Raw genomic sequence first — 27,167 nt, forward strand, 5'->3', positions numbered from 1 at the left:
ATTTGGTAGCCCCTATGTGGACTGGCAGCCTACAAGAGGCTCTGCTTGGCACTTTACTTCCAAGCCTGAAATTCAAAAAGAAGCACCTGGTTTGAGGACATGGAGAGCAACATCCAAGGGGCTGGAGAGCAACATGTTGCTCGCAAGCTACTGTTTGCCGATCACTGTTCTAGGAGGTCCCCCATAGGCTAAAACAGCAATTCAGCAGGTTTTAGATGGCGAAAGGTTAAAGTCTAATTTTTAAAAAGGTTGAAGTCTAATTTTTAAAAAGACAGTACATGATAAATTTCGAATTTTTTTCAAATTCGAATCGAATTTGGACTATTTCCTGGCCGAAGCACACAAAAATTAGCTCGAAATTCTAATTCTTTTAATTAGAATTTTAACTTTGACCCTTGATAAATCTGCCCCTATAGTAAAGCATGCAATAACGTTTTTTATTTTCCATCAATATCAAACTACACCAATGAACAAGTTGTATTGCCACAACTGTGCAAGCATGGCAAACAGTTCTGCAAATAGAAAATTCTGTGTGAATAAAAAAAATAGGTACAATAGAGGATATTTGTAGTCATTCCTATATTAATTGCCTTTCACAGAGTTGTTTCTTTGTACGGTTCTCTAAATTGGTCTCCTGAGTCATAGCGCACTGGCAGCTGGCTGTACAATGCTATTAAAGGAACAGTAACATCAGAAAAAGAAAGTCTTTTAAAGGAATGAAAATATAATGTACTGTTGGGCTGCAATGGAAAAATTGGTGTGCTTGTTTCAGAAATATAACTTTAGTTTATATAAACAAGCTGCTGTGTAGCCATGGGGGCAGCCATTCAAAGCTGAAAAAAGGAGAACAGGCATAGGATACACAGCAGATAACAGATAAGCTCTGTAGTATACAATGGGATTTTCCAGAACTTATCTGTTATCTACTGTGTATTCTGTGCGTGAATGGCTGCCCCCATGGCAACACAGCAGCTTGTTTATATAAACTAGAGTTGTGTTTCAATAGCAAATACATCAGTTTTACCAGTACACAACAACACAGTACATTGCCATTCCTTTAAAACTTAAAATTTTTGGTGTTTTTTTTACTGTTCCTTTAACAATAGTTCTGTAAATATGCACTTGCTCTCTAATGAGTAATATGTGTAGGAAAGCTATGCACCCAGTCATCCAGAAATATTAACACCCTGCACCCATGCTCTGGAATTCTTTTCCCTCTCCCATTAGATATTGCCATAACATCTAGGCCTTAAAACACCCCATTAAAACCCACCTGATATCACACAATCCCATGCTGAATATAGGACTAAAATATTATTGAGAATGATTTTTTTCCTTAAAAATGCCTTTCCATATAATGAATAATTTGCCAAGAGTTTGGCTCATACACTGTACCTGGAAATCATCAATAGAGGGGATGCTTCTGTTTGTCGTTCTCCTCTTGTGCCATTGCTTCAGGGTGTCTCTGGTCTCTGAATTAAGTAACCGTGCTGCTTGCTCTTCCTGGAAATTCTTTATCAGGGAAAGTGCTCCATACGCACTGGTCAGGTAATAACCCCCTGCAGAAAAAAAGGAAAAAAAGGGGGGTTTGTAGCAAAGATTTAGAGTAAAATAGAATTCATGTGAGTTAAAAAAAACTCACACGTGAATTCAAAATTCTACCCTTGATAAATGTGCCCCGTAATGTATATTTTATTCATGGATGATGATTTTTTTATAAATATCTGCTGACAGATTATGAATTCCATTCATGTAGGGGCAAATTGTATTTTGCTGTTCCTGCCTTTGAAGAGCCTTCCTCTTTAATCTGTTAGCAATGCAATGTGGAGATGTTAAAGCAATACTGACATGTTCCTATAATAATTATTCTTATTATAATTCCTATTCTGAAATCACCCAAAGTTGCCTCACGAGGAAACTTCGGGCGACTTCGGAAAGCCAAAGTGATCCGAGTGCCATCCCGCCAGCGATTTACATTCTAGCCGGTGGGAAGGCAGTTCGGGGAGACTAGTCGCACGAAGGAGAATCGATTTGTCACTGGGCGACTAATCTCCCGAAATAGCAGCGTGTGTCTCTCCCCTAAGTGTTCTCCCAATTGTCATCCTGGCATTTAGTCTTATCATACATAGACATTTGTCATTGCGGAGATGCCAAAGTGCCGAAGAATGAAGACAAGCATTAGCCAAGTTCGGGAAGGAAGGAGGAGGCGTTCTCCTGTTATCTGAGACACTCACTCCACAGGATGGAACTATTTAGTTCAGCTAGACCAGAATAACACAGGAATTATGCCATGGAAAATGAACTGTACACAATTATGTTTTACTGGACAAGGAACATCTTTGTTATATTGCACAATGTTCCCTGTGCATGGACAATTATTTCTATATGGTTTTTACTTCCTCCCACTGAAAAAACAGAGCCACCTCACTTACTGTTGTTCCATTTGATGCTTTTGGATACAGAAGACTCATTCAGGAATGTTAGCAATGTTCACTGAATGAAAATATGTAGGAAACATTCTAAACTACAAGGTGTAGATTCTGGCTGAAGAATAGGTGGACATAAAGATACATTGGGCCTTTACAAAAGATTTCACACACTGTTATATAGGTTTTGGGTAGGATATGCAGAGTACCACTATAATAGCACAGAAGTGCATAATCTGGGGAAGCTGGGACAACAAGGGATAACCTGGAATATTTCTCATTGAGAATCTGTTTCTAAATTGCTTCAACTGTGGGCTGATTACTGTCTAACTGCATTGGTGGTTAGGTGTTATTTACTGGATGCAGAGATCTTACTTTACAGATAATGATAAGTGCCATGCCTTTCTGGTCAATTTTTCTGGAGCATCACATCAAAGGAGAACCAGGTGTGAGGTATATTAAAAGTTAATGTTAAAGAATAAGTAAAAAGGACATTTTTGGTTCATTTTTATATGCATTCATTTAATTTTATGGTACCGATGAGAAGATTCGAGGAGATTAGTCCGGCAACAAATCGCCTATTCTTCAGGCGACTAATTTCCCCAAACTGCCTCCCTGTCGGCTACAATATAAATTGCCGGCAGAATGGCACTCGGAGTGCTTCATTTTCCTGAAGTCATCTCACAAGGAAACTTCGGCAACTTCGGAAAATGAAGCATTCCGAGGGCCATCGTGCCGGTGATTTATTTTCTATCCGGCGAGGAGGCAGCTTAGGGAGATTAGTTACCCGAAGAAGAGGCAATTTGTCGCCAGGTGACTAATCTCCCCGAATCTTCTGGTCTGTCTCTGCCCTTAACAGTGGTTTGCTGAGGAGGCTAGAGGGCAAATTTACTAACGGGCGAAGTGACTGACGCGGGGGAAAATTCGTCGGCACAACATAATTTCAGTACTTCGCCGATTTACTAAAAGTCGCTGGCATAACTTTGCTAGCGAAGGAGATAGACTAGCGGTACTTCGCTCCCGAACGCCTGGCGAATTTGCACTCTAGTGAATGGACGTAACTATGCAAATTCACTAAGATGCGGATTTTACTGAACGTTACCTCTTGCGCCAGACTTGCCTTTGCCAACTCAGGCAAGGCGAAGTGCAACAGAGTAGATAGGACTTCCTCAAAAAATAGTTGAAAATTTTTCCTAGCGTCTTTTCCTTTTTCAGGGTGATAGGCTGAAAAATAGCGTAAAATGTTTTTGGGGTAACTGGCTTCCCCCCTACATTCCCTAACATATGGCACATAAACTATACACTGGGCTGATGGGTAGGGCAATATAACTACTTTATATTATTTTATTAAGGTTTCCCGGGCTTGTGTAATGTAATGTATTTGCTGCAACATATACGTCCGTTCCACTTTAACTTCGCGTTGTATGCAAATTATCCAACGCTATCGCAACTTCGCTTCACTTGGCGCAGTAAAGGAAGCGCATTTTCGCCAGCGTTTGGCGCCCTGGATGCAACTTCAGATTTTAGTGAATTAGTGTTGTCCTGGCGAATCTACGCCAGGCAAAGTGTTGCGCTGTGAGCGAAGCCATCGCTGGCGGATTTTCGGAGGTTAGTGAATTTGCCTCTAAGTATCCTTTAGCTATACTCCTGATCCTACTGCAAACACATTCCTTTGTATCTATCTGCGTCCTTCAACTTCTCCTCACTTAAACAGATGGTATGAGGGCTTGGCTTGCTGTGGGTTTAGAACATTCCATTTCTGCATAACTGCATTTATACCTAGGAGTGGGAGATAACATGCATACAAAAATGCAGAGAAGGGAAGATCTGTGCCCACAATATGCTAGGCCCTCATACTGCTCTGTCTATTTAAAGGGGAACTTTACAAAGCACATTGATAAAATTATTTTGATAAATTGATAAATTTATTTGTAAATGTAATTGCTATTGAAAGCCGGATTTGTTTATCCCTTGAATTAATATACAGTAGAACCCCCATTTTATGTTTTTTAGGGGACCCGGAAAAAATGGTGTAAAATCCAGGAATATGTAAAATCAGGGAAATGTAGTATAGTATATAGGGGGGGGACCCCAAAACAACAATGTAAAATGAGGGAAAACTTAAAATCAGGGGATGTAAAATTGAGGTTTCACTGTAGTAGCCAAATAGTTATGGCTTTCAAAAGCGATATATAAATACGTTTAAATATGTTGTTCACCTCTAAATGAACTTTTAGTATGAAGTAGAGGGTGAAATTATAAGACAATTTGCAATTGGTTTTATTTTTTTTGTTATGTGTGGTTTTCAAGTTATTTAGCTTTTTACTCAGCATCTCTCCAGTTTGCAATTTCAAAATAACCCTAGCAACCATGCACTGTTTTGAGAAAGAGGCTGGAATATGAATAGGAGAGGGTCTGAATAGATGAAAGATGAGTAATAAAAAGTAACAATAATAATACATTTGTAGCCGTACAGAGCATTTGTTTTTTTTAGTTGGGGGCCACCGACCCCATTTGGAAGTCAGAATAAGAAGAAGACAAATAATTCAGAAACTATAACAATGAAAAAATGACGGTCAACTGCTTAGAGTTAGACATGCTATAACATGCTAAAAAGTTAACTTAAAGGTGAACCACCCATTTAAAACTATTATAAATGTTGAGTGCATATTTGAAAGTTGCTTAGACTTAGACTACAATGAGACTACTACTTCAGTTTTTGAGTGGACATCCCTTTAAGAGAAAAGATATGGATAAGTTACTTTCTATTGCTCCTTTGAGAGACTATTACCTGTAGAGCAGTGATCCCCAACCAGTAGCTCGTGAGCAACATGTTGCTCTTCAACCCCTTGGATGTTGCTCCCAGTGGCCTCAAAGCAGCTGCTTATTTTTGAATCTCTGACTTGGAGGCAAGTTTTGTAGCATAAAAACCAGATGTACTTTCAAACAGAGCCTCCTGTAAGGCTACCAGTCTATATAGAGGTGACCCTGAACTTTTTCGTGCTTGTGTTGCTCTCCAAGTCTTTTTACATTTGAATGTGGCTCACAAGTAAAAAAGGTTGGGGACCCCTGCTGTAGAGGATAGTAAGGGCATGTTGTGGCATCACCAGTATGTTAATGCTTCTGTGACAAACAATACAAAAAAAATGATGTGCAGTTTCCCAGTAGTTTTCAGACACCCGGGCCAATGATTCTGTAGAAGGTTAAACATTTTCTGTGCACTGCTGAACAAATACTGTGCAGCCTGTCGAAACCAGTTTCCTCTTGTTACAAAGAATGCTATTAGATAAACCTGTATACTCCTTTGTGTATTTACTGTGCCATTGGCACAGATGGGAAACACCAGCTGCCTGTGTTATATAATGTAGCTAGGTTGTACTTTAATATCTTTTTAGCTTATCTGTCACCTGCCTGTCATTTCCAGGGGGTCCCCTGTTTTGACTATTACTAGATATTACTGTTCCTGGTTTTTAAAATTCCTCTTTATTAACCAAAAGTTAGGTCTTAACATAAGGTTAAACTTCATGGATATGCTTCTTCCAACTTTAGCTATCACGTAATGTAATTTTACTATGTTAAATTGACCTACATAATTCAGAGATCTTATTGAAATAACTGTACCTTCTCCATGCAGAAGAGCTGGATCCAGCAGTTCCATCATGTATTCGATTTCGGTGTCTATCTCCAGCATGTCACACTGAGCAATCACATAGGTGAGCACTGGCAAAAAGTCATCAGCCCCATACATTCTCCCTAGGAAACAAAGGCACGATTATACCATAAGTAAGTGATATATCATTGCATTGTACAGGGAAAAGTTTACATTACTCCAGTTGCTGCAAGGCTTAAACTTGATTGATTACCATGGATAGGAATTACAGTTCAACAGCTGGGGGGTTCCAAGCAGGACGTCCCTAATATAGAATATCACCAGGTCTGGGATAAGCAATGTTTTAAAGGGGTTGTTCGCCTTCCAAACACTTTTTTTTTCAGTTCAGTTGTTTTCCGATTATTCACCATAAACAAAGACTTTTTTTTAATTGCTTTCTACTTTTTATTTCTAACCATTTTCCCCAAATTTAAGTTTGAAGTTTAATGTTCCTGTCTATAGTGTCTCAGTCTGGCATCTCAGTGATCCAGCTGCTACATTTAGTTGATCCATTTCTCAGCAGCATCTGTGGAATATGAACAACTATTGTATCAATTCTAACAGCTGCCTTTAATGAAACAAATGTACCAACTAAATGTATCAATTTAGAACAGTTAAAGGGTCCTGGCGAATCCAGAGCTGGTTTAGAAGGTGAAAAATTAAACTTTACTCTTCAATATTAGAAAAACGGTGACAAATAGAAAAATAATAATAATAAAAAAAAAAAAAAAAATATATATATATATATATATATATATATATATATATATATATATATATATATATATATAAAGTTCCAACTGTGGTGCACTCCAGTCAAGCGTTCTCTTCATACCTGGGTGCTGTCAGATGTATTGTAGATAGTAGTTCCCCAAGTTGACGCACTCCAGGGCTTCATTTTAGAAAAGAAAATTTGTTGTCAACGTTTCGGTCCCGTTCTGGGCCTTTCTCAAGACATTACAAACTTTTCTAAACTTCTTTTCTAAACTGCATTATGAAGCCCTGGAGTGCGTCAATCTTGGCGAACTACTATATATATATATTTATATACATACACACATATATATATATATATATATATATATATATATATATATATATATATATATATATATATATATAATCCATTCAAAAGTCGTCACTCTCGAAAAAATGGAGATAACTCGCGTGGGTGCAGTATCAAAAACCAAAGTAATAGTCCATCAAATACAAACCGAACTCACACATCTTAAATATATTTCAAAATTAATATATTATCAATTATCAATCAGACGTTTCGGCCTAGTGAGAAAGGCCTAGGATTAGGCAGAAACATCAGCTGCCAAATTGATAATAGATTAATTTATAAATATATTTAAGACCTGTGAGTGCGGTTTCTATTCAATTCAACTTGCCAAGGAATATAGTAAAATTACAGAGAACTGATATGCAGACAGTGACTGGAATACATCCCTTCCATGTTCTAAGCTCCTGCTAATTCCATGCAGACCATTGTTATGTGTTTTGGTGGTTACATCTAATAAACCAAGGGGGAAGGGGGACCCAAATGAACCCATATGTATATACCAACATGTACCTGAGTTGTTCTCCATGCATGTATAAATGAGTTTGCACACCCTCAGGAGCAGCATGACTTTCTTCTCTGGAGAATACATTTTCTGCATGTTCAAGAACTTAATGCGCATTTTTTCAATGTCCATAGACTCTGGCGTTGGCGTTAACACTCCGAGCTCCTGAGGAGTCCTCTGCCTCACCAGCTGCAGGTTTTCTTTCAGTTGCCTCCATGACCCATCGTTTACCTGGAACTCTTTCAGCATGCTTTCAATGTAGCTTTTAAGGGGCTTCAGGATACATTTATGCATGGCTTTCTCCAAGACAACATCTGAGCAGAGAACAGAAGACAAAGGTTTCAATTGAAGCATATGGGGCACACAGCTAATCGCATGCAGACATTTACTAAACATCTTACTGACAAATGGCGAAGAAATCCCTGTGGTTATAATGCCTTTGTTTTCCTTCAGACTCTAGGAAAATTGTAAGTGCTAAAAGTAAGAAACTATATTATTATTGTATTTAGTAAGTGTCAATATATACCATAGAAGTGTACAATAAATCGGTGTATACACTGAACCTGTTCTTGTTCATTGTATACAACCATTTATTGTACATAAAGACAACATACAAAAATGCTTCCACTTTAAAAGGGGATAAGGGGGTGTGAGAAGCAAGGTGTGGGGGTGTTATTATTTATTATAAATAAAGGGCCTCTATTATTATTCCTAGGTGTTTATAATGCATTATTGATCCCTTATCGTTTTCAGTAAATGTTGCTTACCATCAGGCAACAGCAAGGATTATAACCCCTTAGGTTATTAGAAGGGATGCACCGAATCCAGCATTCGGCCTTTTTCAGCAGGTTTCAGATTGGGCCGAATCCTTCTGCACAGCCGAACGGAATCCTAATTTGCATATGCAATTTAGGGGCAGGGAGGGAAATGCATATGCAAATCAGGATTCAGACTCAGTTCGGTATTCGTCCGAATCTTTCGCAAAGGATTCGGGGGTTCGGCCGAATCCAAAATAGTTGATACGGTGCATCCATAGTTATTAGGGTATTTTAAGGCAAGTATATCCTGACAAACATGGTCGCTAGTGATTATGAAATTCTAATGTGCCCAGTTTGGGGCTATTTTAGGCATTTTGCATGTTTACAGACATTTGTGACCATGGTGGAAAGTATGTTTTGTGAAGGTAGGTCTCTATCCTTACTGTATTCCCAAACATGGAGGAACAAGGACGTTTCCCATGGGACAAGATGCTTATTTAATATGCATTGCAACACACTTTCTGCAAGGGATTTACAGGTTAATTAGATCACCAAACTTCAAAAGTGCAGCAAAAATGAGTTCAAAATGAGTGCAAGTAATAGGGCTTGGGTTGAACATATTCTTTGTCTATCGTTTACATAATGAAAAACTATGGGTTTTATTGTTTCCTGAACTAAACAAGGCAAACAGGGAAACTGAAGCCATTCCCTGTTTGAATCCTCCCCCTTTCACCCTTTGCTGTGACTGTTTTGTTCAATTATGCAGGGGGATTATGTGTACAATTTACCAAATATAGAATAGCTTCAATTTCCATAGATTTTTCCCTGATTACAATAAAAGGCAAACAGTATGATCAGCACAAGCCCTATTTAATGCACTCATGTTACACAATGGAGTATATGTTGTCCCTTTAAGTCTACTAAAAGTACCACAGGAAATCATACAAAAATGAGATCTGTTTGCTTAAAGTGGACTATCGCAAATGACACTACTGTAGTTCTGAGCTTTCCGGATAATGGGTTCCCGGATAATAGACCCTATCACTGTAACACTGTAATTGATACTCTTTCTTATCATTTCAGCGTGCAGTCTGCTGCTTTACTGCATAAATTTCAAGCTTTATCAGGATATACACACTCTATATGCTGCAAGATAAAAGAGAAGCTGATATTATACAGCTTTTTGCTATATGGTACTACCGAGCCAAATCTATCAAACACTAAGGGGCACATTTACCTAGGGTCGAATATCGAGGGTTAATTAACCCTCGATATTCGACCGTCAAAGTAAAATCCTTCGACTTCGAATATCAAAGTCAAAGGATTTTGCGCTATTCCTACGATTCGAAGGATTTTAATCCATCGATCAAAGGATATTCCTTCGATCAGGAAATTGTTAGGAAGCCTATGGGGACCTTCCACATAGGCTAACATTGGCCTCGGTAGGTTTTAGGTGGCGAACTAGGGGGTCGAAGAATTTTTTAAAGAGACAGTACTTCGACTATCGAATGGTCGAATAGTCGAACGATTTTTAGTTCGAACCGTTCGTTTCGAAGTCGAAGGTCGTAGTCGAAGTAGCCCATTCGATGGTCGAAGTAGCCATATTCGACCATTCGAAATTCAAACTTTTTTCCTCTATTCCTTCACTCGAACTAAGTAAATGGGCCCCTAGATAGTTTTAGTTTACCAACAAATACATAAAGCAACTAGTTAGTTGGTCTTTATATGGCCTTAATTCTGTGTCAGTATGAAGAATCATACAGAGGCATTACAAGTATTTACCTGTTTTCTTTGCTTGGTAAACAAGCACCCTAGTAACAGAGAGCAGCCATACCTGCCACTATTCATAGACTTACTGCTGTATGTGTGCAAGCCATGAATAATTCTTATCAGTGGTATGATATCATCCATGCGTGCACACTAGCTTTTGTCTGAGCTCGGGAACTTCCTTGTGTGATCCTGTCGGATGATTAACATTTAGGGCAGAAATCCCCTTCTCTATAATAAAAATATAGAGCAAAATGGAGAGCTGCTGAATAAAAAGCTAAATAACTCAAAAAAGACAAATAATAAAAAATGAAAACCAATTGCAAATTGTCTCAGAATGACACTCTCTGTGCCATATTAAACAATCATTTAAAGGGGAACAATCCCCTAAAGTCAACAGAGTGTCAGTTATGTGCACACTTTCATATATATGTAGCTATGTTATTAGATCAAGGGAACCTGATCAAAAGTTTGACTGGTGGATTAAACGCCAAAAGTCCATAGATCTCTTCTGTATAAATCAAATCACATAATCTGCCCATCTAACTGATCTTCAGGTGGAAGCCTAAAGGTCAAATAGGGGAAAATTTGGTGTATGTCTGTTTTATATGTTGATAGCCCTGCTATAAGGTAAGGGCAGGGGAGTAACTACAGAGGAAGCAGACAAGGGGTCCCAATGAGGCCCTAATTAGTGAGCAATTTTAAAATATATTTGTAAAAAGAACAACCTCCGGATATGTTGGGGGCCCTAAAACTAATTTGCTATTTGGGATTCGGCCGAATCCTTGGTGAAAGATTCGGCCGAATCCTTGGTGAAAGATTCGACCGAATCCTTGGTGAAAGATTCGGCCGAATACCGAACCAAATCATAATTTGCATATGCAAATTAGGGGCAGGAAAAGTCACGTGATTTCCCCACCCACCTTAATTTACATATGCAAATTAGGTTTAGGTTCGGCCAGGCACAAGGATTTGGCCAAATCCTGCTGAAAAAGGCCAAATCCTGGCCGAGTCCCGAGCCGAATCCTGGATTCGGTGTATTCCTAATCTAGTTACACCACTGGGTAAGGGGACTACAAAGTTGGGCCTTGACTCCAAAAATCACACATTGTTACTGTGTCAATAGGAATGAAAAAATCAGCTGCACAATTATGGCAGTTGTTAAAACTATAGTCACAAGAACGACTGCCTAATGGTATCTGCACCTCTGTAACACATTGTCATCTCTATACTGTAATCTTTACCATTCCCATTACGTTGGGATATGATGAAGCATTAACGAGGAATGGCATGTATTAGCAAAAGATTCTTGATAAGGGATCATTTGAGGCAATATATAAAAAGATGTAATAGAACATAGACGGCTGGAATAAGTGCAGGCCTGTCACTATGCCAAAACCCATTCTTCCAAAATCTTAAGAAATGCAGATGTTTGTTACATCACATTATTATTGTTCTGAGAAAAGCCAATTTGGGCGAAGAACTGAGAGACAGATAAAGCTCTAGCTAGTAAATATGCCCACGTGTTTTCTACAAATGCATTTCCCTCTAGATCAAGGATCAAAAGTTCTGAATTATAAGGCCAGGGCCAGGTCCAAATTTTCCAGACTTTCCAGAAACGTGGACTGCTTGGGAGGTAAGCAGTCATATCAATGGGAACAGTCGACTCTCAGATATAGAAGCAACCTAAACATGGGGAGTGTTCCTGCTAATCCAATGCCTGTACTTTCTAGTGAATAGCTATTTTCAGCATTAACCATTATTATTAACATGTATTTATATAGCGTCAACATATTTCGCAGCGCTGGCCTTCTGGCCTCTATGTTGTGCCCCTTGCTGACTTCTTATAATTATAACAGAATTGCTACACCACAGACAGTGGTGTAACTAGATATTACTAGGCCCCACAGAAAATTATTTTTCAGGCCTCCAAAATGTGTTAAGGTTGACCTGTTTTACCAATATTTATTGAAATTGTATATAAATGATGGCCTGATGGGGCCCCTATATCTGCTGGGCCCCCCTGTAGCCGCAGGGTCTGCTTCCTCTATAGTTTCGCCCCTGACTGCAGAAGGTAATACAATGATAGTGGCTTAAAAATATTTCCCTGCATTCAAATAAACATGCTAATATCATCTGAAATGTCTGAATGCAGCTGAAATACGCTGGCACATGAGTGAGACACTTACTAATAGGCCAAAGACCTTGATACATCTGCCTATTTTTAAATGTGGAGCCAATATAGACTGTAATTTTACTTTAATTGGAGCACATGCTGCTGTGTGATTTTTCTCAACATGATTTATATTGAGATTTTTAAATCATTAATGGAAAGGAGAGTGGTGAAGTGAGGTTTCTTCATTTGTGAGATGTTAAACCATAACAAGGCGCAGGAATCAGTCACAAGTTTCTGTCTGGTGTCTTGGGCAACAGGAGTGTGGGGAGCCTCTGACATTGAGCTTTCTAATCTGTATCCCTGTCTCATTATCACTGTCTCCTGGTTAGGTCAAAATTGTCCAAACGGAAAAAAGACGAGGGTAGGGAGAATCTATTCTTCATGCCTCAGCACTTTCTGCCAGACCTTTACCCCTTCTTTAGCAAATTTAGACTGTAACTTCACAGCGCAATAATCTCACTGCTTAATCCCAAATGTACAAGACACATTGGGACATAGTCATTGGCCACACATAAAAATCCTGTTGGGTGAGAACTCCATCTGCCCACGGATGCAGCCTGCATTGGCACCCATTATGCTACAATTATTAGGTTTATATATCCCAGTACACTTGGCCATATTTGGCAACGGTTTTCTTTTTTTACAACCTTGCACAACGTGTGGATCTTCAGGAGTATGGCATGAATTCGAATCTGTAAAGACTGCACTAATAGAAGTATTCCACATGGTCCTAATGACAAAATATTGCTGTTATCTAAAAATAATATAATATAATATACTTTACAGTCACAAGTGCAGTGTACAAAGTGCCATTTTGGAGGCAGTTTGAAATGTTCTTAATATTTTCCCAACATTTCCCCCCATCATTGGGGCCCTGATGTTGCACTTGTGTCCTAAACAGCAAAACTTGCAAGTACAAGGCGCGGTTCTAAACAGAAGCACCTTTATTGAATTTATTCATTCATCTATTTTAGCATGACTTTTATGGTTGCTATGGTTACAGCGGCCCCTTATATCTCAAAACAAGATGGCAGCTTCCACTCATTCAGATGACGCAGGCTTAACTGATACGTATGGCTCCCAAAGCCAGTGCAAATATGCAGAGATGGAATGCTCTGAGCATAGAAGTATTATCTTAAGGGAAATTAAAGGCCTGAAGATAAATTCAAAAAGCGCTCCTCTGAGAACTTTTGCATTTAATTAAAGGGGTGGTTCACCTTTAAGTTAAGTTTCAGTATGTTATAGAATGGACAATTCTAAGCAACTTGTCAATTGGTTTGCATTATTTTTTTTTTTTATAGTTTTTCAATTATTTGCCTCCTTCTTCTGACTCTTTCCAGCTTTCAAATGGGGGTCACTGACCCCTTCCAAAAAACAAATGCTCTGAAATACTACATACTTTTTGTTATTGCTACTTTTTATTACTCATCCTTCTATTTAGGTGCTCTCCTATTCCTATTTCAGTATCTTATTCAAATTAATGCATGGTTGCTAAGTTAATATGGACCCTAGCAACAAGAATCCTAAAACTGCAAACTGGAGTGCTGCTGAATAACAAAGCTAAATAACTCAAACACCACAATATCACTCTCTACATCATACTACAATTTAACTTAAAGATGAACAACCGCTTTAAGTATTTTTATTATGAGTCTTTTCTAATAAAGGAACAAGGGACTCCAGCAGACATCAAAGCTCACTGCGGTGCCAAAATCCTAGGGCTCGATTCTCTATGTAGGAGGCTTTTACAATCACAGGGGGTTCTTCATATAAGACATACAGTACAAGAAAAACTAAAGCATAACACTATTCAGGGTAAACAGTGTATACTTTCCCTTTAATATCTGACATTATAATAGTGGTTAAGGTTTACTGTATAATATTTAGCAGACATTTGGGTATATTTATCAAAGAGTGAAGTTAGAGATCCCCGCAGTCCACTAGTGTGAAATTCCACCACTCTCCATTCATTTCTATGGCATATTTATCAAAGGGTCAACTTTCACCTTCACCCATTGATAAATACTCTTTTAAAAATCCCATAGAAATGAATGGAGAGTCGCGGAATTTTAAAACTAGTGGACTGTGGTGATCATTAACTAGGGATTCACGAATCCACTATTTTGCATATACAAATTAGGGATGGGAAGGGGAAAAAATTTTTACTTCCTTGTTTTATGACAAAAAGTCACATGATTTCCCTCCCCGCCCCTAATTTGCATATGCAAATGCGGATTCGGATTCGGTTCAGCCAGGCAGAAGGATTCAGCCGAATCTGAATCCTGCTGAAAAAGGCAGAATCCTGGCCGAATCCTGAACGAATCCTGGATTCGGTGCATCCCTATCACTAAGTTCACACTTTGATAAATATGCCCCAATGAATCTGTAGTTTCCATAGTATTTACAGCTGGAAAATAGCTTGGGGCAATATTTAAGACACCTTTAATCAAAGAGCAAACATTCATAGATGGCTGGAGCCCATATGACATAACTTGTAAGCACGTTTTATTTCTGCCAGATGGGTTTCCCTTTAATCTTCCCCATGTTCCAGACATGTGGCGGCACATAATTTTCCGTGTAACTAGTGTGTATGGAGAGCACAGGACTTTCAGGTTGTGCAACAGTAGCCTCTGTTCTACTGCAGATTTTATTGTTGTGTCTGTGCCCTGCAATAATGGAGTGAAGTGCGCTGCCTGCCTGGATGCGTTCAGGCTAGTTAAATCCACATTTAATAAGTCATTTGTGAGCCAAGAAACTTAAAGCATTTTTTTCTTTGACTTCTTCTTTTCCACTTCAAAACCGGATCAAAAGGTGCAAGCAGTTTGCAGAAATAATAAATCTGGCAGCCACCAGCAGAAATGAGGGTGGGACGTGGCATAACAAACTGGAGAGTCAGAGCTGGCAATGGTTAACCCTTTCATTGGCGGAGGGAGGAACAACATGCTCAGCTCTTTGGCAAGGTCTTCATCATTTATTTTTTATAGTTTTTTAGTTACTTGCCTTCTTCTCTGATGCTTTTCAACTTTCAACAGGGGTCACTGACCCCATCTAAGAACAAATTTGGGGTTTAGAAGACTGACTGCATGCTAGGATTACCGTTAATGCCAAAATGATAAGTGAACTAAGTGAAATGTGTGTGAAAACGCATTATTTATACTTTAGACCCCTGCATTTTTTTAAACTGTGACATGCTGCGCAAAGACACTGGCGTCATGTCGGATGCGACAGAAATAAGGTAAGTAATGGAGATGTCGGATGAAGTCGCAGCGTTGAACCACTCCTCCAAGGGGCCCAGGTGAGCAGTGTACAAATAAGCTAGGGGCTATGGTAAACACAGTTTTTCACAGTGGTTTTCAAAAAAGCTGGACATGATTTTCAACACGACTGTCGGATGCAGCTTTTTTTAAAAACCACTGCGAAAAACTGTGTTTCTGGGTCCTAAGAGTTGGTTTGAAATTGGGGGAGGGAGGATCAAAAAAGACCTTTCAAAAGGTGCTCTTGACCCAATTTAAAATGCTCCCAAACATTCATATAGGTAATATAGCTTTGGCTTGTTTACCATAGCCCCCAGCTAAGTTATTTGTACACTGCTCACCTGGGCCCCTTGGAGGAGGAGTTCCTGACAAAAGTAGAATGAGGCCCCCAATTTTACTCTCATCTGCTAAATAGACCAGACCCCAATCTACCCCATTTAGGCCCATTATTTTCACCCATACTCCTGACCTGCCCCAAACCCACTCACTCCCCAACAAGTACCACTCTGTTCTGGACCAGTGAAACTGAATAATCACTTCTCTCAAGGTCCCCTACTGGGCCAAAGTCCCTGACATATTTCCCCCCCCCCCCAAAAAAAATGTTCCTTGTGCACACAACTACTTGTGGTGTATGTGGAATGAAGTAACAATAATATTTCACACCAACTCACTTGCTAAAATGTGTATTGGGTGTTTTAAACAAACAGGATCCATCATCCAGTTCTTGCACAGACTCACCATGCTCAAAGCAGCCGAGAATAACATGTTTGCACACACAGTGACTCATGTACTCGCACATACACTACTGGCTCACCAGGGAACATATGATCTGTATTATTGTTTGTAGGCCCACCCCGTGCTCCTTCATCAGCCCCTCTCCTGCAGTTTGCTCCTAGGCTTTGTCATTTTAACATAAACATAAAGCAGCTGGGGGACAATTTCTATCCCAATAACAAAGAAGATTTTCAACTAATGATACGATATTACTATGGATTACTATTATTCTCTGGTGTTACCCAAGCTTATTTATTTGTATCTATCTATCTATCTATCTATCTATCTATCTATCTATCTATCTGTATATATATATATATATATATATATATATATATATATATATATATATATATATATATAATGGCAATTATCTTACAGAAAATATAAACGGCTGTGAACTACAAATTCCAGGATCTTCGGTTAGCACTACTGGGAGTTATAGTTTACATCAGCTGAGGCACTGATAACGTTGAGACTACAATTAGGTCTGCCATACCTGCAGTAAACTACTGTTGTTGAAATACCAGTTCCAACATGGTGGATGGCTGTAGAACAATGCATATTCTACGTTTTAGAGGCATATTTTTTAGTTGGTGAAACAGAGAGCTCACGCTTTGCTACATATGTCCCTAAAAATTCTATACAAGATAAGAGAGAGCTGTAAAAATTTCCCTGTTGAACTTCTTTTCAAAACCAAGGCACTTAAAAGAGCATTGCAGGGATATTAATATCAGGCATCTTACTAAAACCAGGGCGACATCATTTATATGGTATATTAGATTGGTAGAGTTGCATGAACTGAAACTCCCTACCTTGTTTCAGTTATTTGCACAATAGCCGCCATATGAAATAAAAGGCACTAAGTTTGCACAGATGCAGCAACCCATACCAACCAATAAGATGTTTGCTTTTAAGCAGGTGACCAATAAATGCTACCTGCCGTTGCTATGGGTAACTGCACCCGGGCAAACTTTAGTTTAGTCTTTTTTGACATAACCCCACAGGTTTTTGTTTTTTTAAACAAGATCCAGGCCAAATACACCGTTTGCTTACCTATTTGATCTTCTGGAATCAGGGATTCAATGGGAGGGTCCAGCTCAGAACTCTGCGACAAATAGTTCTTGACTTGGGTCATGAATTGCCTGATGGTGTGTAGCATGTCGGTGCTAGAAACGTGGCAGTCTTTATTCTCCTGCAGAAAACTGATGTAATCCTGAACAAGGCACCCGAAATAAGTACGCTTGTCCCGGGACATGGCTGCTATCTTCTTCACCATCTTCTTCTCAGGAGTCATGAGGGAGCTGAAGACCCCACTAACCTTACGCAGGTGGGTCTTCACAATTCTGGAGAAACCCAGAGAGGTGCCTCTCTTTTTACGAGACTTTATTGGAGGTGTCATGCTCTCCTGGTCACTTTCCTCCTCGCAGTCTTCCAGACTGTCCCCTTCGCAGAAAACCTGCCCAGATCGGTCAAACTCAAATGAATCGGAGGATGAGGTGGAGATGCTCATGTCACTCAACCTCTGTGTCAGCAGGGTGGTCCGTGCAGGGGAATCGCCGTTCTGAGCTCTTTGTATTGTCTTTTGCGATTCCTCAGGCTGCGACTCAATGGAAGAACTACAATAGGAGCTGTCATTCCCCTGCCACCTGCTAATAGTAGCTTGCTTCTTCAGGCGGGGAGGAGGTATGGGTGTAGCTTTATTAATAGGAGACTGTGCGTTCCCTTCCCTGTTATGGAAGATTGTTTCTGGCATGCTTGATTCTTGCTTCACTGCTCTGGACAGCTGGAGACTTGTGCGATGACTAGTAATGGAAGGGGGAGGGGGCCGAGGAGGTGCTGACTTCACCCTCTCAGTGCCATTTGTTCCTTGGGTCCTTGTGCTCTCCCTCTTCCATCCTCCTCCTGCATCCTCGCAGTGCACTTTTAAAAAGAGGGGATTAATGAAACACAGAGCTCCTTTGGTCTGGCTAAATTCCAGTTCTGAGGGCGTTCTGGTGCGGAGAGAATGCACTCCATTTAGTCGAGAGAGCTGAGGTGACCCCTTGTTGATGCAGTCTGAAGGGAGAGGCCAGGCCACATTTTGGAGATATGGAGGCTTGCAGTTTGCAGGGGAGCTCCAGAACTCTGAAAGGCATTAAAATTCCACTTTGTCAATACATGTACATATACAAGTACTAATAAAGTACTAATAACATTTGCACTGATTATTTAATTTTTATAGGAATACTATTCAAAATGTTCATCTCTCTCACTCTCTCTCTCGCTATATATATATACATATATATATATCTATACAGTACAGGTATGGGATCCGTTATCGGGAAACCCAGTATCCAGAAAGCTCCGAATTACAGAAAGTTTCTCTCCTATAAACTCCATTTTATCTAAATAAATCCAATTTTTAAAAAATGATTTCCTATTTTTCTGTAATAATAAAACAGTAGATTGTACTTGATCCAAACTAAGATATAATTTATCCTTAATGGATTTTCTAGTAGACTTAAGGTATGAAGATCCAAATTACAGAAAGATCCATTATTCAGAATACCCCAGGACCCGAACATTCTGGATAGCAGGTCATATACCTGTATGAGGTTAAATATATATAAACCACATAAGAGCAAAGCATTGCCATTTAGTTGATCCGTTTATTTGGTTTAACTATTTTTCTTAGTTTTCAATGGAAAACTTTATTTTCAAAATATGTGGAAAGTTGGTATTTTTGAATACAAGTTAGGGATGCACCGAATCCAGGATTCGGTTTGGGATTCGGCCAAGATTCAACCTTTTTCAGCAGGGTTCAGATTCGGCCAAATCCTTCTGCCAGGCCGAACCAAATCCGAATTTTAATTTGCATATGCAAATTAGGGGCGGGGAGGGAAATTGCGTGACTTTTTGTCACAAAATACTTTTAGAAAAAGAAGGCAGAAGCGCTCAAACCACCCGCCACACTTTAATATCACAAATTGCATGCAGACTCATGTCACCCGAGACATGTATTCCAGGGAGTACCAATAGGACAATTCTGTAGACCTAGGAGAAATTGTAGCATAGAAGCAGAATTTTTAAGTAAAGCTTGCAATCTAAGGGATCAATTCCTACAAAAAGGTTACCGAATGCAAGAACTAGAAAAAGCATTTAAAACAGCTATATTAAAAACTAGAGAGGACTTGCTAAAAACGAAAAACTCAAATAGACATCAAAGAATGGAAAAACCACTATTTATTACCTCATACAGCAGACAATTTACTCAGATAAAACAGATAATTAATAAACATATACCAATGCTTTACAACGATAGTAAATTGAGAGAGGTATTAACACAAGGATATAATTTTGTAAGTAGAAAAGCACCAACATTGGGACAAATTCTATCCCCAAGTGAATTTAAAAGAAAAGAAAAGAAAAGCAATTGGCTAGAAGTAAAGGGCACATACTGCTGTGGAGCATCAAGGTGTGTAACATGTGTACAGATGCATAAGTCAAAAACATTCATAAGCACAAAAAAACAAAAAGAATATAGTATTAATTGCTTTATCAACTGCAACACAAGTTATGTTGTATATCTGTTAACATGTACACACTGTGGCATCCAGTATGTAGGATGCACTACTCGCCCCCTAAAAAACAGAATGCGAGAACATATAAGTCAGATAGGGGCAGAAAGCAGCGCCACCACAGTATCCAGACATTTCTCCCAATGTAATCAAGGAAATGTTTCCTACTTACAAATCCAAGGAATAGATAAGGTGAGAAATCGGAGCAGAGGGGGAAACAAACAAAAAAAACTTTTGGAACTAGAAGTAAGATGGATCTTTCTACTGGATACAGGAGAACCCAAGGGGTTAAACATAAGATGGGATGTAAGCTGTCACACGTAAATATAAAAAGAAAGGAAAAAGAAAAAATAGAAATATATTTGAAAGAAAGCTATAATCATAAACCAGAGAGAAAAGGAAAAAAATGACTTTCTAAGAAACATAAAAGAAACTATAACGCAAAATAATAGTCCTCCATTCCAACAAAAGTTTCAGAATTACCAAATATTGTTAGAATTTATAAACTTAAAGTCACATAAAATAGTAAAACAAAAATTGAAACAAGTAAAGTAATTTCATTGAAACAATTTAATCTTTAAGAAAAAATACGGAAAAGAAACATTGAAATAACGGTAAAGTTGAGAAAAACAAAAATAAATATAGACTTTAGAGGTTATATAGAAAATAACTTACAAGAACGTTATGTAAAAGAAAATGGAATCTTTAGAACACAACAAACAGCTTTGAAAGAGTTAAGAAATTTTAAGGAGGAAGTACGTCTTGAATGACGAAAGCTTCCAATGCTTTTTAAACCATGTGTATGTAATTGTCATTTAATGCCTATGATTACGTGTGGTAACACACGAAACGCGTTAGGATAATATATGTTTGTGCAATAAAGTAAAAAGTTTTTTACTGCTACCTGGAGTCCTGTGGAGTGCGTGCTAAGTTGTCGATTTCTTACCTTTTTGTCACAAAACAAGAAAGTAAAAACTGGTTTCACCTTCTCACCCCTAATTTGCATATGCAAATTAGGATTCGGTTTGGTATTTGGCCGAATCTTTCGCGAAGGATTCGGCCGATTCCAAAAAAGTGGATTCGGTGCATCCCTAATTCAAATAAATACATTTTACAAAAAAACAAAAACTAACCAATCAGATGTTTGCCCGCAACCTTCTAACTGCCCCAATAAATACAAGAAGCAGTTGTGGATTATTAGAATGGGCAATGCAACTCAGGGAGGTTTCAAGTGTATTATCAATTTTCATGCAGGGTCCAAATGCTCACACTTGCCCCAATGAAAGATATAATTTCTACAGGGGCCCAAGAAGTCCCAGGTTATCACAAGGCGTGACTACTATTCATTTATACCTAAATATACCCAAGCCTGAACTCACATAAATGTGAAAAGAAATTGTGGCTCAAACACACTGTTCCTTTTAGGGCAGAGACACGGTCAGATTTGGGGAGATAAGTCGCCCGGCCTTCCCCTGCCTTCCCATCGGCTAAAATGAAAAGAAAGCGGGATGGCAGTCAGGGTGCTTCATTTTCCGAAGTCACCTGAAGTTTCCTTGTGAGGTGACTTCAGAAAACAAAGCGCTCCGAATGCCATCCGGCCAGCGATTTTCTAGCTGGCGGAAGGCAGTTAGGGGAGATTAGTTGCCCTGAAGAAAAGGAGATTTAGTTAACTTTTAATATATGATAGAATGTTCCTCTTGTTCCTCTTCTAGCTCTTTCCAGTTTGCATTTTAATACGTTAGTATAAATGAGGGCCCAACTGCAAATAGAATAATATACATCATACTAAAAGTTAATTTAAAGACTGACAACTTTAAGAATGATGAAAAATTCAGCTGGAGCAAATTTCCAGTCCCTATCTAATGTTCACACATGCTCCCTTTCTCTTCTGCCCCCTTTGTTTATATTGTCTCACACTTCTTTGCTTTACCATACTTTGAGGTATGACTTAAAGGGACATAGGTGGTGCTGACATATAGCAGAGCTTAAAAGAACATCACGTTCTTGTGCATAATAGTTGTTTATATCGCCCACGCAACACACACAATGCCTGCTTTGGATTTGATTCAGTGCTGCACCCCACAGGAAGATTTGCATCATGTTAACTATTTGTTTTTAATTAGCATTAGTATAAATCGCTTACGCTTATTGAATGGTATGCTGTATACATCAGCACAAAGGCAGTTATTCTGCAAAAATAACAGGCAAGACTATTGTGCCCATATAGAAAAGACTCTCTTTTTCACCCACTCAGAACATCTTAGCCAAACCCATCAGCTGCTAATGTTTTTTTCTAATGCTCTCACTCTCTCCCTCCCTCACTTGGAGCCCTTAAACACACAGCTGTGTATGTGCCGTGATTACAAAACCAGAGTTTTCTGAGCTCAGCACTATGAAATATGGCATGTGCTCTGCTTTTTCACAGCAACACAATGTGTAACAGGAAAAGCCCAACGCATGTCTGTTCTACTTGTCTGGAGCTCAAGACAGACTTTAGATTGCACGATATAAGCACGCAAAGAACTCCTGACTATCCTTCAGCCTAAAATCTGCCACCACAGAACCCTGTGCCATTCCTTGACTTTATCACATATTAAAAAAAAGCTAGTGGCAAGATTAAAGTTTAAGTTTACTAATATATCCTGAATGGTAAAACAGTAAATAATATCTTTTCATTTTAATTTGTTTTTTTTGTAGACAACACACATTAAAGGAGAAGAAAAACTACTGAAGCAGTGTATTGCAAATAGATGAGCCACAGTAGTGCAAGTTATAATACGATATTTATTATGCAGTATGTTTTACCATTTCTGAGTCAACAGCTCTAGAAACTCTGTTTGTTTAGCATAGCAGCTGCCATATTAGCTTGGTATGACCTCACTTCCTGCCTGGATCTCTCCGTGCTAATTTATAGCTCTGGGCTCAGATTACAATAGGGAGGCGAGGAGGGAGAAGGGAGGGGGAGAGAGGAGCAAACTGAGCATGCTCAAGCCCTAGCCCTGGAGGTTTATGCTGAAAACAGGAAGTCTGATACAGAAGCCCATGTGTACACAATAGAAGGAAAGAAATGTGGTGTTTCTTTTGAGTACTCAGAGCAGCATTACTTTGTGGGTTTATTGGTGTATTTATACGGACCTTTCTGTTTAAATTTAATTAGTTTTAGCCTTTCCTTCTCCTTTAAAATTAGGGAAAGTTTACCTTTAAGGGCTCAATTTAGCTTTGGATAAACATTTATGGTAGTGTCATACATTGCTGATTATTTTCCGTCTGCTCCGTCTTGAGTGTGCACAGACAGTCGAAAATGCATACCTCTGTATTTCCATGCTGAAATCTGCCCGGTGTGTACTGACTGGTTTTTCCATGTTTTCTCAAGTTTGGGAGGACAGGAGTGGATCAGCCTTTTATCCATGTTTGACACAATTGCTCTAAGGATTTGGACAAACATGAATCTTGCAAAAAATGCTGGTATTTGCCCTAATCCAGGAATTGGAACATTAGTACTACTAACATACCTGTGTGACACATGCTTTAAGTTGGTCACACACATACTGATAAAATTGTATGAATTCAATATGTGTATGGGCACCTGACAATACTAACCAAGCTCTATATACTATGGAAACTGGATAGTTAATTGATTGATTGGCAGGTTTGTAAACTTTAGGGCTCTTACTCACTGGCGTTCTGACCTGCGCTCCCCTGCGTTCCGTATTTTGGTGTTCAGCCGCAGGGGAGCGCAGGAATAGACGCATGTCATTATTTCAAATGGGGCTGTACTCACTCAGGCGCGTGTAGGCGCCGAACGCAGGTTGAGACACAACATGCTGCATTTTTCCTGCGTTCGGCGCCTACACGCGCCTGAGTGAGTACAGCCCCATTTGAAATAATGACATGCGTCTATTCCTGCGCTCCCCTGCGGCTGAACGCCAAAAAACGGAACGCAGGGGAGCGCAGGTCAGAACGCCAGTGAGTAAGAGCCATTACTTGCAGTCCTTGCAACGTTCCAAACAGCAGTGCTATAGAAATGCAGCCATCCCTTGTATGGAGCCCCTTGGAGAGTATCCAACCATTTGGCTGATTGGTCAGATACTTTGGGAGATTGCCCCATGTATGCCACTTATAGGGTAGCACTGAAGTAGAGAGGAAAGGGTATGCTAAATCTGACAGCTGAAGGGCTGCAGGCAGATATCATATGCACTATTCGCTGTGTACAACTTTTACTACAGGCTTGTTCTACTAGCTGCATAGTGAGTTGTAATGCAGCATCAAAGTGCATACTGCAATGACTTCTGTCTAAACAAGAAGCATACAAGTGTCCTCTGACCCTTTTGCCTTCATGATTTCTGCTGGGGAATTATATATATTTCCCCACTGTGTGTAATGTCTCTTCCCAAAGGTTTCTTTCAGTAACTGCTAGGCATGAAGGAGTTAAAGAGTAAAGTACAGGAAACGGATAAGGAAAATCTATTATAAAGCCTATGGTTAGATCCTTTCATCCGCTCACCAGTTCCGAGTTGGGCAATCTCCTCTAGTTCAGCTTCTGTCTTGGCTGTAGCAATGGCATGGGGCAATTTCAAGGTAAAAGGAAGGACATCCCTGGAAATATAAAAGCAAATGTTAAATCAAATTATGGTGATTAGTTGGCATGCTTTTCCTGGGTCAAACAACTGCACTGCATTTAGACTAGAGAGAATGAATCTGTCTTTACATCTTAACTACTTCATTGGATCCACTTACTGGGATAAGTGCAATACAAGTACAGACCAATCATTGTTGTCAACACATATTTTTTTCAAATTCTGCAAAAAACAGATGGGTTGCCCTGGATGCAAGTAAGCACTAGCGGTGCAAATGTGCACGCCTCCAATCTGTACATCTATAGGTAACTCAGGATAAATCCTAGGAAAACTTGAAGGATTTAAAAAATTGCCAAAATGTAAATGCAAAAAAGAAATGTAAATGCAAAAAAAGTCTCACACAGAAACCTTCATCTAGAAACAAACTGGCAGATATACATAAGCCATTTAACACAGTAAAAAAAAGGTAGAAAGTATACTTTTGGAGTAAAAAGACACAAGCATATATATATATAGCATGCAGTATTTAACATATGGTACAGACTGAGGATGGAAAGTTTATCTGAGGTTAGTTGGGGCATACAGTCCAACAAATCTATTGCTTATAACAGTCTGGAGCATTTCCAGCTGACTTATAAGACTGTTCATGAATGAAGATCATGTGAGTTCAACTAAAATTCTGGCAGTTTCCGCCAGACACAAATATAGGCTTTACAGGCCTGAATTAAGCAATTCTGCTGCAGAAACCCTGTATCATCTCAGCTTGTCACTGAGCAAGCCATTGTTCATCTATATCTCATTACAGAAAACAAAAGAAAGGACAACCTGCTATTCATTGCTTACAGACCATTGCAATAGATAGAGAACAAAAGTATACGTAAGCAGATTAACTGACGGATTCTGTTCTCAAGTTTCTTGGTGTCTACTAACCTGACCTTGAGGCAGAACCACCTATATGGCTGAAAGAGTAGATCTTGTTGTTCCTGTGCTGTGAAGAGATATGTATCTATGCATTCTCTCCTGTAACTCCTTTTTACACTCCCTTTCACTCCTGTACTCCATTGCATAACGTACCTCTGTAAAAGTCCATATAAATCCTGTGATCTCTTTGTTCAGGTTTCTGACTCTTGGTGAGTTCAGAATCTGTAAAACTTGTGTCAAATACATCTTATTTTTCATGCAACACAATCTTCACCCCTCTTTTTTATGAAGCACATTAATTTACTACTTCTAAAGCTATCATTGTGCTTGAAACTTTTATTTCCCCTATTTCCTAGATGTCACTATCACAAGCCCAGTGGAAAGTGTGGTTTAAACTGAGTAGCAATACCAGTGCAAGAGAGACATGATGGTGCAATGTGTAGCACCACTGCCTTACAGTGCTGGGGTCCTAGGTCCAATTCCAGTCAACACACTGCAAAGAGTTTCTATATTCCCCCCTCTCCTGATACCCATTTTTAATTTTCAGCAGCCTGGATATGTCTATAAAGCTATATACAGGTATAGGATCTGTTATATGGAAACCTGATATCCAGAATTGCAGGTCGGTAATTTCCCATAGACTCCATTAAAATAGTTAAAAAGTACCTTGTACTTAATCATCTATGACATTATTAGAGGCAAACAATCCTACTGAGATCGGAATTATGGGATGACCTCTTATCTAGAAAACCCCAGGTCCTAAATAATAGGTCCCAGACCTGTATACAGTGTATAGGTGCTGTCTTTGCTATATTGCACTAATACTCTAACAATACAATGTAATTGTTTTGTGGGCAATTCACTCATGTAACTCACTCTGTACATTATGACCATGATGACCAACCTCAGACAAAATAAAACATGGCTGAAATTGCTTAGATTGCTATTCATACCATCTGAAAGTTCTATTTCGAAAGCTATCCATTGTGCACATTTTTGAATCCATTTACAATGAAATGCACACACTCCACTGCAAACCTTTGTATCTTAAAGCAGGTACACTGACAGGAGCTCTTGTGAGGGCAATGAGTGGCATGGGGAGGGGAGTTGTTATAGGGTGGTTGGTGGTTGGTTTCAGTGAATTGGCTATGGTTGGTTTGTAACATTTAGAGAACTGCAGTCATGACATCCTAATGAATTGGAAAGACTTCCTGGAATTTAAAATTTTCTTAAAAACATAGCCAGTACTTAAAGTTCAATGAGTTTGCATGATTAAACATTTCTAAGGACTGCCTCTGTTTGTGTTTTTTTTTTTACATTGGGTACATGAAAAGTCCCTTCCAAGATGGAAAATCACAATGAACTGCGGTATAAACCCATCATTAGGTAGCTCTTTTGTTGGTTGGAGATGACCCCACTGCACTTCCTGTGCCAGAGACAATATTACCATTTCTTTCCCTGGGTCTCAGCCCAGACAAACTTGATGCTCTGTCTCTCCGATACATTTCAGTATCATAGGATCTCTCGTTAATATCACAATACTTCATAAAATAATCTCTGTCTGTATTATTTCATGGGATACAAACAACTTTTTCATATACGGTGGATATATTTGTAAGCATACATATGGCCAGTCTTGGCCATGCACCTGAATCAGATTTGGTTTTTACTTGAGTGTGTATAACTTAACTGTTATCGAATAGGCGAGTGAGGAACATATTGTGACTGCTTTAGTTT

The 27,167-nt window shown here is 39.1% G+C and overlaps 1 protein-coding gene across 6 annotated transcripts in view; it reads right to left on the bottom strand.

Annotated features, from left to right (window-relative positions):
* The window catches only part of rin2.S (Ras and Rab interactor 2 S homeolog), a 100,305-nt gene that overhangs the window by 4,552 nt on the left and 68,586 nt on the right, over positions 1–27,167 (bottom strand). For 5 of the 6 annotated variants that reach the window (XM_041564351.1, XM_018265106.2, XM_018265105.2 and 2 more), the window contains 5 exons: positions 24,437–24,528; positions 17,429–18,499; positions 7,652–7,957; positions 6,048–6,179; positions 1,396–1,559 (listed from right to left, as the gene is read on the bottom strand). In XM_041564351.1, coding sequence (XP_041420285.1) covers positions 1,396–1,559; positions 6,048–6,179; positions 7,652–7,957; positions 17,429–18,499; positions 24,437–24,528 — 1,765 coding nt within the window. Of the gene's footprint in view, positions 1–1,395; positions 1,560–6,047; positions 6,180–7,651; positions 7,958–17,428; positions 18,500–23,241; positions 23,572–24,436; positions 24,529–27,167 lie in introns of those variants that run through there. The other variant, XM_018265107.2, reaches the window with a different exon arrangement.

This window comes from Xenopus laevis, chromosome 5S, assembly GCF_017654675.1.
Source record: "Xenopus laevis strain J_2021 chromosome 5S, Xenopus_laevis_v10.1, whole genome shotgun sequence".
NCBI lineage: Eukaryota > Metazoa > Chordata > Amphibia > Anura > Pipidae > Xenopus > Xenopus laevis.